We start from the raw sequence: 14,316 nt of genomic DNA on the forward strand, positions 1-14,316 counted from the left end.
CTCATTTAATAGGAAGGAACATTGTGTCATTTGGTTGACCAGGTGTTTATCAACAAAGGGCTTCATCAATTTTCTAAATTGGTGGTGGACATGGTCATCCTAGCATCTGGGGGGTCCAGGCAAGAGAATCAGGTGTTGAAGGCCGGTCTTAGCTTGAGACCTACAAGAGATCCTGTCTCAACAACATAATATCTTACTAAGAGCCATCCACATAAATCAAAAGTAATTCATAAGTCAAACGTGAATTATAGAGAGAATGTCATAGTCCCTCACCCAACTCATCATACTACATGCGAGTAATGTTTTCAGGTGTATGGGGCCTATGTACCTTAAATAAGAGAAGTCTGTGCACACTGTTCTGTAAACTAGTGAGTGTTTTCCGAGGTGTAGTACTTACCGTTGTTTTAATTGCAGGCAGTACAGACCCCAGAAGGGAGGTATCTGTGTCGCCAATCACACCTCTCCCATTGATGTCTTAATCCTGGCCACGGATGGATGTTACGCCATGGTAAGAATAGCTCACTGGTGTTTCATGTGTGCATGCTTGCTGGATTGCAAACTAGAAAGTCTGTCTCTCTCTCTCTTTTTTTAAAGATTTTTTTTTTATTATTATACTTAAGTACACTGTAACTGACTTCAGATGCACCAGAAAAGGGCCTCAGATTTCATTACAGGTGGTTGTGAGCCACCATGTGGTTGCTGTGATTTGAACTCAGGACCTTCAGAAGAGCAGTCAGTGCTCTTAACTGCCGAGCCATCTCGCCGCCTGAGAGTCCATCTCTTATTAGAATTTTGGCTGAGACATAGCTGTGTGGGCAGACAGTATATTTACACGAGGAACAAACAATGCAAAGAAAATTGCCATGATAGCCGAGGTGGGGGAGCACCTTCCTGAAACACAGCCTCCTTTGGCAGAACGTTGTAAAGTTGATTTCATCTTGCTCTGAACATCCCAGCCAGTGTTTAATTATACTGCAAAAATTAAAGCCATTCTCTTCAGAGATCCCTGCCAGCCAATTAGTTCTCTCTTCAGAAAGATAAGTGCAATTAAGAGCAGAACCTGCTTCTTTAGTGAGAATCTGGCAAGAAAGCCAGAACGTTTGTGCCACAGACCAGTTCTCAGATTTTTGTCTGTAGCCTCCAAAGAAGAAGAGAAAGGAAAGAACAGAAAATTTGACAACCACAGAGCCTATGGCAAAACCACATCCCCAAGTGCACTTTGCTGGGCACAAAGAGAAACCACATTCCGGGCTTCCCCTATATCTTGTTCTCTGTGGTTCTAACAGTTGGCTTTGGCATTTCCTCTGCTGGGCAAAGGAAGCTCAGAGGCTGACTCGAGCTCCCCTTTTTTGCTTGCTGGTTAAATGTGATCCTGAGGTGGTGTGTGGTACGGGATGGCTGGATGCAGGTCCCCGGGTTCTCCTAGCCTCGCAGTTGTGGGTTGGGCTATGAGGATAGTATGCTCATTGGTCAGTTTTCTAGGCTGGGGGTGGTATGGGATGCTTTTCTGGGAGAGCCTTTGCAGGCTTTTAGGTGTGTGCCGTGAGTGGGACTGCCAGTGTGTATACTGGCTTTCACTACCCATGGGTTGTGTCTTAGTTAGGGTTTCCATTGCTCTGACCAGACACCATGACCAAGACAGCTCTCATAAGGACAGCATTTAATTGGGGCTGGCTTACAGATTCAGAGATTCAGTCCATGATCATCAAGGTAGGAGCATGGCAGTGTCCAGGCAGGCACATTGCAGGCAGAGCTGAGAGATCTACATCTTCATCTGATGGCTGCTAGGAGAAGATAGACTGGTTTCCAGGCAGCTAGGACAAGGGTCTTAAAGCCCATGCCCACAGTGATACACTTCTTCTAACAAGGCCACACCCACTCCAACAAGGCCACACCACATCCAATGATGCCACTCTCTGGGTCAAGCATATTCAAACTACCAGTTTGCATGGCCAACAAGGCCTTTTGAAGGTTTTCCACTTACTGGTACATGTTTGATATATGTAAAATTGTGAGTTCCATGGCTTCAGGTGTGGCCCAGCTGTAGAATGCTTGCCCAGCACGTATGAAGCCCTGGGATCTATCCCCAGTACTGTCAGAAAAACCAAACCGTCTAATATAAATGTACAAGCTGGGCACGATGGCATATTCTTATAATCCTAGCACTCAGGGAGAGAGAGAGAGGCAGGAGGATAGCTGTAAGTCTGAAGCTACCTTGACTACATAGCAAGTTCCAGGCCAGTCAGGGTTACACAGTAAAACCCCGACACACATACCGACTTCTCCATCAAAGTAAGTACGGTGAAATAAAGTCTTCAGAGCACATCACTTGCAGTCAAGTACATTGTAATGCATCACTGATTTGTGTAATCCAGCTGTTTGAACCCAAGGGATTTTTTTTTTTGTCATCTTCTGGAAAAGAGATAAGAATTGGTTGTCCTTTTATAGGTTAGGAATCAATCAATAGTTATATACTTTGTAAAATAAAACTGTAAAACAACACACACATGTGTCATGAAAACAATTCTGCATGCTATTTCAGTAATTAGGTATCCCTTTCAATAGTCACCCAAGGCAGCCCTCAGGGGAGCCTTAGCACCGGCCAGGACACGTTGTATCAACCGTCCATTGTATTTGATTTTCTCTATGACACAGTTAAGTTGGTCCTGAGATTTCATTGCAGACGGGGAGGCAGACACCTCCTAGGCAGCTGGATCTGTCTTGTGCTGAGTCCTGTAGATGGGGTCATTTGTAAGGACCAGAATTTATTGGCTCACTATAGGATGAAGACTCAAATGTCAAGACCTCTAGGGAAGAGTTCAAGAACAATGTTTTTGTTTCAATCTCAGCTGTGGGCAGGGGGCAGCTTTGCAGCAGCTGACCATGATTTACCTTATATTCTAGCAGAGACGTGGTTTTGCCAGCTGCAGATAGTTTCTGTGGTTGTGTGACATTGGGGATTCTGGGACTTTTCAGTGGGTCTATACTATGAGGGCCCTGTGAGGCAGGGTGGTGGGCTGGTTGTAGTTTGTTAGTAATCTTGCTCAAAGAAGGAACAAGAAGAAAGACATTAGATTCATGGCTCTCTCTCCCCTCTCTCCTCCTTTCTCTCCAGTGATAGGGGGTGAGATGGGGGATGGGGTGGGCTTAAGGGCAAGAAAAAGTAGTAAAAGTTAGCAACAGAAGGCATTGGATTTTCTATATCTAGGCAGCAGTTACAAGTCCTCTGCAAGAGCAGTGAGTGCTCTTAACTGCTGAGCCATCTGTTTAGCTTCAGCAAGAGCCCATTGACAGTGGCTTTAATTTGCTCATTTGAGCAGAGCTGTCATCCAGACCCTTCATATTAGATCCTTTCTCCAACACTGCTGTACTGGGAACTGAGTTTCTGGTATGTGAGTTCCAGGGGACATGTTCAAACCGTAGCACCTGGTTAATTATGATTTGGGTTTCTGAGACCACACCCATTTCTTCTGTTCTCTGGCCACCAAAGAACTGATTATAATACATTTGAAACTGATGACCTCAGACTGTTGTTGGTCTCTTCCTTTGTAGGTTCCCAAGGTTGTACTCAATTATTTCTTCTTGAAAGGCTAAAAAGTACAAATGCATTATCTAGCCCAAAAGACAGCATGCTCACCTGTTCTTTTGTCTTTGTCATTTAACACTCTGTTCTGGAAGTCAGCACTCCTTATCTGTCCTATGGCTCAGATTCGACCTCTGGTCAGCTGTACAATACTCTGTTGTAGATATGCATGTGTATACGTGTGTGCTTGCACACATACACATGCATACTTGCACGCACACACACATACACACACATATACACGTACCTCACTATCATCGACACTATTGTTTATCCATTTGTTTATATCCATTTAAACACTTAGGCAGTTTTCAATATTTTGCAATAATAAACAGTATCATAGCTCATAATTTTTTGAGAATATATTTTCACTTTATTTTGTTGTATTTCCAGGGAGAGTTCCTAGAAGAGAAATGATTGAAATGAAGGATATTTGAATATGTAATCTTGAGAGCTGTTAAATGTCTTCCTTATTTCTTCCCCCAAGCAAGGCGTGAGAGTGCCCTCCTAAAAGCCTTGAATCAGGGTGCGCTGTCAAGCGCTTAATCCTTGTTACTTGGATGCATTTAAAATCATAGCTCAATGTAGCTCTAACTTTTATTTCCACAATCTTGATGAAGTTGAGGGATCTCTGCTCTTCAGAGTTCCAGCACAGCCAGTGGAGCAAAGTGAGCTGAACTTACAGCGTGCTGATGAAGAGCACAGTTTTGGACTCTTGTTTGGCTTTGCCAACCCTTTGATTAGCTTTAGGACTTACCCATCAGCAGAAGGCAACCAGCCTTTGCCTTGAGTGGAGACTAGGAATGCACTGGAAAGACCCCCTAACTTTGCTTGGTGGCCAGGCCTTTATGTTTTCCTGTTTCTCCTGATTCTTCTAGGTTGGGCAGGTTCACGGTGGATTGATGGGGATCATTCAGAGAGCCATGGTTAAGGCTTGTCCTCACGTCTGGTTTGAGCGCTCAGAAATAAAGGACAGACATCTAGTGACTAAGAGGTAAATGACAAGGTTCCTTGGCCTTTGTTGGAATAACAGAAAAGCTTGGGTCTTTTAGTCAAAAGGATGGAGGGGGGGTGTTATTAAAATGGGAACAGAATCATGCAAAGCTGTGTTTGCAACTGTATTTGTCTGCTGTTCATAGGAGTGATGTAAGAATTCTGTAGTCTGGGGGATAGATGGCTGCATATAACCAGACTAGAAAGCTCAGCTGTTCTGTGTTGCTATGACTTAATTAGGGAACAATCACTGAACTTTTAAAGTTTAAAATTACTACCTTGAGGGTTAAAATAATTGATAATTTAAATGCTGAATAAAATTTTGACTGTTTTTTGCTGGATGTCCACTGCCACTTGAATCCACTTACCAGTGATGAATCACTGATGGACCTTCTTCCTGATGCCATCACAAAACACAAGAGGACATCAACTTCCTAGGAGGAAAGACTTATGGGCTCACAGTTTTGGTGTAGTCAGTGTGTGGTCCCTTGGCTCTTATGCATAGGCTCACGACTGCACAATAAACTAAAAGTTTGTGGCAGAGGAAATCTGTTCACTTCATGGGGACAGGGGAACACATAGAGTGGAGGGACAGGGTCTCAGTTTTTCCATCAAGGGCAGGAACCCAGTCTGTCTTCTAGCCCCTATCTCCTAAAGGCTCACAGGTAGCAGCTGAACTGTGAACACATGGCTGCAGAGAGAACATCCGAACTACAAGTGCTCTTTATGGAAAGGAAAGGAGGGAGTCTCTGTCTGGGGCTCTGCAGAGATGGACCCACTAAGACAAAGCTGGGGAAAAGCTTTCCCTAGCGGGGTTCTGCTCACTGCTTTAGGCATGCAGGGATGGCCCACCTTCCTCGTGAAAACCCCTTTTCTTTCCCAGGCTGACCTTGACTTGTGGTATCCTCCTAACTCATCCTCTTGGGAGCTGGGATTACTATACCTGGCTTATGGTATTCTGTTTCATAGGGAAGTTCATCCTGACACATTTCAGGGCTTTTTTACTTAATGGCCATAGCACACACAGACTAGTCTGCTCAGAAGTCCCTTTTTTTCCATACAAGGAACTATGAGCACATGGCCGTCCAGAGAGCAGATGGAAGACTTGGGCTTGGTAGTGATTACTTGTAGTCCCAGTTCTTGGGAAGCTGAAACAGGAAGGTCAGGAGTTGGAGTTCATTCTTTGCTACATAGCCAAGTTCAAGGTCAGCCTGAGCTAATGAGACCTTGTTACAAACCAACAAAGTAGCTGAAGTCCCCACTTCACTCAGAATTAGAGAAAATGGGAGTGTGCCAATTTCCATTCTCCACTTGTCCTTTTATCTCTTATTTCTCTTCTTATGGCTTTTTTTTTTTTTTCTATTAGCAGGAGGTGAAGAACAAGGGTTTTCAAGGCAGAATCATTTATTTTTATTTTTTTTCTTACAGATTAAAAGAACACATTGCTGACAAGAAAAAGTTACCCATTCTAATCTTCCCAGAAGGTAAGAATAGTGACCACTAAGCAAGCAGCACAAGCCTTCTATGGAATGTTCTAGAACAGTCTCCCTTATCTGAGAGGAAGGGCTATCTTCTCATTTCCTGCTTTCTGATGAGTCACAGAGCCTATTTGATTTTTAAAGTAATTTTTCCATAAAGGTATTAAATGGCATTGGCTATGACTATTTAGCTGTGAGATGCATTGAAATTACCAGCTGCTGTGATGGAGGTGTTGCTGAGCTTTTAAGGCAAAGTGAGAGTTTGCAGTTAAAATTGCTCAAGGGTTTTAGTTTTTTTTTTATTTATTTTTTTTTATTGTTCTGTAAGCAAGCATTGACTTGCCAAGTGGTAGTAAAGTATGTACTGTATGTTTTAAATGATAGAAAACTAATTCCTGGGCCAGTAGGTGAGGGAGATTGCCTGAATTCAAGTTCTGGGACCCACAAGGTGGATAAAGACGACGGCTCTCTTACGTTGTCCTCTGACCTCCAAATACACGCACACACATAGAAAATGTATCCATCTTTAAAGCAAATCCCTTTAAAACTTGTTTTTAAAATGTGACTCACTTCCTTGCTAGGTACTTGCATCAACAATACTTCAGTCATGATGTTTAAAAAGGGAAGCTTTGAAATCGGAGGAACCATCTATCCAGTGGCCATAAAGGTAAAGCTAAAGGGTTTTTGTTTTTGTTTTTTGTTTTGGTGGGGGTGGGGGAGCATTTGAGTGTTAACTTTATAACTTTATTTGATATTGTTACAAATCTAAAACTTGCGGGAATGAAAAACACTTGTGTATTTCCCTTCTTTGGCTCTTTGTATGGGTACATTTTGTGCTCAATCTAGATATATAATTGAAAATTGATAGACAGATGCATACATGCATAGATAGGTGATAGATGATATATGTAGATGCGGAGATGGTAGGTAGGGACTTAGATACAGAGATAGGTAGACAGGTAGATGCAGAGATATAGAAAGATAGATAGCTGATAGGGTAGATGGACAGACAGACAGCATGACTACATGGAGGTTGTATAAGGACACAGGGGTGGGCTAATCTGATTGATCTCTGCTTTCTAGTTAAGTGTGGAGTCACATGTTTCAGAACCATGTAAAGAGCTCTCTGTGTAGCACTCTGGGCTCTTTAGCAAAGCCATTGGCACTAATAGACATTACTAGGATTGGCTTAGTTCTTGGGAAAAAGTCTATCAAGTGAAGTGAATTCTCCTGGGGTCTGAGAGTGCCATTTGTCTCACCTCCTAAAAAACACTGATTTGGAAGAGAGACCAATGTGGAATTCACAGCTGGGATGTGGGATGCCTCATCTTTTCTTTTTTTCTCAGTATAACCCCCAGTTCGGCGATGCCTTCTGGAACAGTAGCAAATACAACATGGTGAGCTACCTGCTTCGAATAATGACCAGCTGGGCCGTTGTCTGCGATGTGTGGTACATGCCTCCCATGACCAGAGAGGTATGGCTTAGACAATGTTCAGTCTTTGATTTATTCAATCAGACGAAGGCAAAAAAGCCTTTGCCTAGAACCTTGGGTATCTCCATTCCTCCCATCATGCCTTTCTTCTTTCTTAGCAATGAACTGCTTCTTAATGTTGTATTTAGTACTGTAAGATGAATAAAAGGGATTATGAGATACTTTAAGGCGTTTAAAAGCTTCATACCCAAGATGTGTAACTTTTTCATTTAACCAGGAAGGAGAAGATGCAGTTCAGTTTGCAAACAGGGTTAAATCCGCTATTGCTGTACAAGGAGGACTGACGGAACTTCCCTGGTAAGAGACCTCTCAGAAGAACTGTGTTCTTTTGTAAAAAAATATTATTTAACATAATCATACTAGTTTGCTATAGACTTAGGAAAAAGAATGTAATAAAGACTAAAATAAGGTAGAAGCTTTTCTCTCCCACTTGTATGGGAGTCCAGGCTGGCATAAGCTTAGTCTTTATTCGTATATGAAACTCAATATGTGCTCCCACCTTATGGTCCAACATGGCAGTTCCATCTCCCCAGTGTGCACAGCAAGTGGCTGGCTGCTGGGATTAGAAAAAGGGCACACCCATCTTCAAAGGCACATACACTGGAAATTGTACATGCCATTCAAACTTATCTGTTTGCTGCTGCAAGTCATGGGATGGCCGTGAGCCACAAAGGAAACTGGGTACTGTAGGGTAGCATTTGCTGGATGACTGTGTTGTTAGGTAAAGTGAAGAAGAAAGGAGAGGGGAGCCTGGGTTTGGGGGCCAGGCAGGGTGCGTTTCACTCTCACTGTATTAGAAACTAAGTACTTGAAGAGGGGAAGGAAGTGAGATTGATGGGAAACTATAGCTTCCACATTTTAAAGTTTTAGTCTGCGGAAGATTAATGTGGGTGTCCAGTATGGGCTGTCATAGCACAGAACCATAGACTAGCGTCCTCACAAACTTTGTTTCCTCCAAGTTTGAAGGTCAGTGCTCAGTGAGGGTTCTCCCTGTGTTTCTGAAGCCTGCTTTCTTCAGTGGCTCACATGACCTTTTCTTTGCGGGGGGGGGGGGGGGGAGAGCAAGCACCCTAGTGTCTCTTATTATAAGGGTGCTAAACTCACCACAAGGGCCCCACCCCTTTGACCTCTGCAACCCTAAAGTCCTCATTGTCAAATGTTGTCCCACTGGGGTTTGGCTTCACCTTATAAGCCAGTGAGGATAGGACTATTGGGAGAAAAACAGTGAGCAGTGAAGTTCGCCATACCACTTTGTTAGAGGAGATCATTTCTTACGTGGTTATCAGTGGTCTGTCACCAAATAGTCCGTATTTTAAGCCCAGCAAGTTCAATGAAATCTCTGTGAGCTTTTTGGATGTTTCACAACAATTTCTATAGTGAGTTCAGTTGAGGTCTTTGCAGTGATGTTTTCTGATTTGGTTGCTGTGTCATAGCAACCAAGAATATCCTCTGCTTGGGGGCTCACGATTATTTGGGGACTACTTCTTCAAAGATGAGCCGGCTAGAATTTTGTATTCTTTTATCCAACGGTAGGACATATCACTAGAATATATTTTGTCCATTCACCTATCTTGAAGACAGTTAATTTATACCACCCTAGTGTTTTTCTGGCAAAAAAATAAGTGCTTTTTTTTTTTTGACAAGTCACTAACTTTTAGAGTAAAAGGCCATTTTTAGAAGTTATTATGCTAATTAGCTAAACTTTGGAAATTGATGGGAGACGAAAGTAGCTGGAAGTTTGTAGGTTAGATGCCAGATGCCAGCAGCCGATTTGCTCTAAGCTGCAGGCTAAAATGAAAATCTTACATTGTGCAATTTGTTCTGCAAGTGTTAAACTGTAACACCAACATCACAACATTGTGTGTTAACCTGTAACATTGTAACATTACAACACAACGCTCCAGGCTTCCCTGAAGCTAAACCTGTCTTAGTGATTCTTCAGGTCCCTGCATGGGTGAAGCTGCCTTCCTCTTTCCTCTTCTTAAAAATCTCCTTTTTCCCCAATGCTTCCTCTTACCTGACAGGCTAGCCATGTTGTTGCTTTGAAGCTATTATGAAAAGCATGTGGCTGGCTCTGTGGCTGGCTGAGATGCAGGAACAGAAGTGTACATTTAGAGAGAGATGGTGTGGAAAGTCAGCCTCAGGTTAGACTCACCATCAGATTCACTTAGCATCTGTCAACAATGATCTTTACCTCTAATCCTAGTATTGAGAGACAGGGGCAGGAGAACTCCTCTGGTTCCAGGCCTACCTGGGGTGCAGAGTGAATTTTAGGCCAGCCTGGGTTACAGAGTAAGAACTTGTCTCACAAAAACAAAACAAACCTTTTGAGCTTTTCTCTTTTTACTGAATCATATGCTGTTTTATAAATAAGAACTTAGAACTACCTGGCCTATTTTTCCAAAGGGAAGAGCCGTCCTACCTTTCTGGGTGTATTTTTCATTCAGCTGCTGAGTGTGAGTGAACCCATCCATCTAGGCTGATTTCTTTGCATGTGAATGAGAACTGCTGTGATATTTGAGGAGAGTTTTTTGGGTTTTTTTTTTGGTTGTGTTTGGTTTTTCCTTTGGTTTTTCGAGACAGGGTTTCTCTGTGTAGCCCTGGCTGTCCTGGAACTCATTCTGTAGCCTCAGACCTGCCTGCTTCTGCATCCTGAGAGCTGGGACTAAAGATGTGTGCCCCCACACCTGGCTTTTTGCTGTATGATCTCATTAAGCTGGTTATTAGGTAGCTATACATTTGGAAAACAACTTTGCTGTTACTGAAGCAGGGCATTTGATAGAACTTTGAAGCCTGAGAGGTGAGAGATGATAGCTGGGCTGTTTCACTGGGTAGCTCGTAAAAAGAATCGTCCAGTAGTGATTCCGGGAGTCTTAAGAACAGGTTCTGTTAACAGCAGCAGTTTGGTTTGGGCCTTTATTTTTCACTGTTCAAAATTTATGTAAATGCTAAGAATAGTTAGAGGTAGCTCGTTTGGAGGGGCGGGGGGGGGGGGGAAGGCTTATGTGCACAATTCTGAGGACCTGGCCACAGCCAATAATTTTATTTCATGGAAACTTCCCGTAACCAATCCCTGTAAACATCCGTGGACTGTGGTGCATTTTCAAGTTGCAGGCCATGCTTTAGGTTTGGTCCAATGAGCCTGAACACTGCACTGGCTCCAGGCGGTGTCAGTGTGAAGGTCGAGTTCACTGTGTGACCCATGATCATTCAGCACGGTCAGAACTTGCCTAACTGGGCTAAAGTTCAACAGTCACAACGGAGAGTAAGCAAGTTCTCAGCCCCCCACCGCACCCCCTCAGGGGTAAAATCTAGCACGGTGGTTCTCAACCTTCGCAATGCTGTGAGCCTTTAGTACAGTTCCTCATGGTGTGGTGACCCACGACTATAAAATTATTTTCATTGCTACTTCGTAACTGTAATTTTGCTACTGTTATGAGTCATAATGTAAGCATGTTTGAAGACGGTTGTCAAAGGGGTCGAGACCCACAGGGTGAGAACCTCCGATCTAGTACACTCTAATTGCGGGGTGAGCAACCCTTGGTAGCCCCAGCCTCCTCTCGGCTTTTCTGGCTTGTAGTTCCTTTTGTCCAAAGAAGGAAAGGTGAGGGGGGAATGAGGAGGTGGGCATGGAGTAGAGGGTGGCGCTCTGGTAACCTAGACAGCTGTGCAGTTCACAGCCCTGGAGAGAGCTCAAAGATTCAGGGCTCCCAATGGAGGAAAGAAAGTTGTTTCTACCGCACCAGCCTCTACTACAGCACCAAGAGGAAGAATGCCTGTGGGTTATCCTACACTAGCTTCCGGTCAAATGCAGCTATGATTTTGTGGTTCATCTTATCTTAAACCTCTTTTGGAGTTTAAAAGTATAAATATATTTTGAATAAAAATAAAATGCTTAAACATAGGGTTGGATTTGAATAATGACCCAATCACTGATTTTTAACAAGTTTATCTGTGTTTATAACCCATGCACGAATATACACTTCCGCCCTTTCTTGTGTGGTATTCACAGTTTCCACGGGGTTTTTCAGCAAGTCAGCCACAAGTCAAAGAAAAACCAATGTTTGGTTTCCCTAAGGGGGGAAAATAATCTATGAAAACATGTTGGCTTTAGTAATCTTGTTTCTGTTTCGATATTGAATACAAGTTCTGAAACAAAACACAGTGGAAGCTAGGGAGATAGCTCAGCGCTAGCACACCTGCTTAGCATGCCCAAAGACCTGGGTTGGATTCCCAGAACCTGAAAAATTCTGCCTCTCCAGGTGAGAGATGGCATGCGTGCAGGGACACTTGGTCATTTGTAGAGCAGAGGCCAGACTCGGCTCTTTCTGCTGATAGTTAGTGTCTCCGTACCATGAGGCTTATGTTACCATGTGGCCCTGTTTCTTCACTGGCAAAGAAAAGAGCATCTTTCCTATATGTTCCTTTCTGTCCACAGGGATGGAGGGCTGAAGAGAGCAAAGGTGAAGGACACCTTTAAGGAAGAACAACAGAAGAATTACAGCAAGATGATCGTGGGCAATGGATCTCCCAACCTGGCAAGTGACTAAAGCATCGTGGATAAACATGGCTTCGCAGAACTGGCCTTCAGAAGTGAAAGATTATGATGTTGTGTTGTTGTGTTGTTTTTTGCTTGTTTGTTTATTGTTCATTTTTTTCTACTTGATGTTTGTCTCTGTCCTCATGCCAGAGGCTGAACCTACAACAGGTGTCCTTTTTGATGTTTTCGTTCTTGTGTTGGCTTAAGGAATTGTAAGGCCCGTTCTTGAGTGGAAACAGACTTTTATAAAATGATGATGTTGTTGGTGATTGAATGAAATCTTTGTATGGAGAAAAAGTGCTTCTAGAATATGTTTGGAATTTGTTAATAGGATACTTCTCAATAATGACTCAAAACTCTGTAATTTGATTTCCCTTTCTTTAATCTTTTTTTTTAATTTTTATTTTTATTATTATTGTTATTTTTTTAAAGACATGGTTTTATTTATGTAGCCCAGGCTGGCCTCAAACTCACTTTGTAGCCAAGACTGGCTAAGAACTGACTATTCTGGCTCCACTTCCCATGTGCTAGGATTACAGGCAGGTGCTACCACACCTAGGTGTGACTCCAGTAACATAGCAGGTGAGGTCATCACACCATAGTGCATTTCCATTATGGTTACATTCTGCTCTCAGGTTGAAAGAAAAATGGGGGATTATTTTTAGGGAAAAAAACAAATTTGTGGTTACCTGATCTGAAAGGAATGGAATGGAGATTATTTTTTCTCAGGCATTGGAGGACCAGGATCGATTGCTGGCTGGTCAGATTCATTTAAGAACCAGGATGAGTGAGTGGTGGTCTTTCCCACAACACATCTCATCCAGCTGCAGTGGAGAAAGCACTGTTAGCTTTTCTTGTTTGTATGCTAAAGATTTCTTTTGTCTTATGATTGTTGTTTTGTTTGTTTGTAACAAAATGAAATTGTCCAAGGGAAGGAGCCTTTAAAACAAAAGAATCACGCTTTCTGCAGGAAGCAAGTGTGAGCTATGCGGAGCTTGCCTCCTGTCCACCCTACCCCCAACTTCTCTGTAGTGGTTTAGCCCCAAACTCCCCAGCCTTGTCAGCAGAAAACTAAATGGTATAACTACCTTCTGGAAACTGAGCCTTAACATTTTTTAAAGGGGAAACAAGAGTTCTCCGAGTCCAATAGCATGAGCTATATTTGATAGTGATCTATTTAATACTGCTGTGAGCTCTTGAGGCTGTTAGCTCCGGAGCAACCCTGTGTAGAAAGTGAACTGTCTTACTATGAATAAATTTTATATTTTTAAATGAGTGTTGCATTATTCTTCCTCTGCCTCTCTTCTTCCCCTCCTTCCTGTAACCAGTCAGTGCTTTTGGCTCAGTGGACAATGTTTTATATTGACTGGGACACAAGCCGGAGTCCTCAGAGACGAGGGAGCCTCATTTGACGAACGGCCCCCATAAGGCAGGACTGTACGCAAGCCTGTGGGGCATTCTCTTAATTGGTAATTAATTGATTAGGGAGGGCCCAGTTCCTTATGGGTGGTGCCACCCCTGGGCTGATAGTTCTGGGTTTTATAAGAAAGCAGGCTGTGCAAGCCATGGGGAGCAAGCCAGTAAGTAGCACCCTCTGTGGTCTCTGCATCAGGCCCTACCTCCAGGTTTGTCCCCTCCATGCTTTTGATGATGAACTGTTCTATGGAACTGAGAGTGATGTAAACCCTTCCCTCCTGTGTTGCTTTGGGTCCTGGTGCTTCATCACAGCGTAAATTACTATTACTACCACTGACTAAGACATAGCAAACATCCGCCAGCAGCCTGCTTTTCACCATGGTCTGTGGTCTAGCTATTTGGAGTCTGTCCCTTGAACTCCACTGTATACCAAGTCCCAGGCTTGGAGTGCTTTGCAGGTGAACCCGGGCAACTGACTAGATAGGCAGGCCTGGCACACACTGGCAGCCAGTACTCCCTGAGATGGGTCAGATCCCAAAGGAAGCCACACACATGGCTTTCCCTCATGGCCAGCACCCTCTGTCCTTCCCCCTCTTCCCTCCACCTCTGAGGTCCCTTCAGTTTCAGCTCTTCCTAAAGCTGGGTCGGGGTGATCCTGACAGAGATCCAAGTCCAGTTGTACTAAAGTGACTCTTTGTTTGATTTCTTCTTCTTCTTTCTTCTTCTTCTTCTTCTTCTTCTTCTTCTTCTTCTTCTTCTTCTTCTTCTTCTTCTTCTTCTTCTTCTTCTTCTTCTTCTTCTTCTTCTTCTTCT

General features: G+C 43.3%; 1 protein-coding gene across 3 annotated transcripts in view; it reads left to right on the top strand.

The window, feature by feature from the left end:
* The window catches only part of Gpat3 (glycerol-3-phosphate acyltransferase 3), a 70,667-nt gene extending 57,308 nt beyond the window's left edge, over nucleotides 1–13,359 (top strand). For all 3 annotated transcript variants that reach the window (XM_021163448.2, XM_029477871.1, XM_021163447.2), the window contains exons 7-13: nucleotides 415–508; nucleotides 4,462–4,577; nucleotides 6,005–6,060; nucleotides 6,636–6,721; nucleotides 7,401–7,529; nucleotides 7,765–7,844; nucleotides 11,986–13,359. In XM_021163448.2, coding sequence (XP_021019107.1) covers nucleotides 415–508; nucleotides 4,462–4,577; nucleotides 6,005–6,060; nucleotides 6,636–6,721; nucleotides 7,401–7,529; nucleotides 7,765–7,844; nucleotides 11,986–12,097 — 673 coding nt within the window. In that variant the 3' untranslated portion in view covers nucleotides 12,098–13,359. The remainder of the gene's footprint in view (nucleotides 1–414; nucleotides 509–4,461; nucleotides 4,578–6,004; nucleotides 6,061–6,635; nucleotides 6,722–7,400; nucleotides 7,530–7,764; nucleotides 7,845–11,985) is intronic.
* The last annotated feature ends 957 nt before the right edge of the window (nucleotides 13,360–14,316 follow it).

The sequence above is a fragment of the Mus caroli genome, chromosome 5 (genome assembly GCF_900094665.2).
Source record: "Mus caroli chromosome 5, CAROLI_EIJ_v1.1, whole genome shotgun sequence".
Classification (NCBI taxonomy): Eukaryota; Metazoa; Chordata; class Mammalia; order Rodentia; family Muridae; genus Mus; species Mus caroli.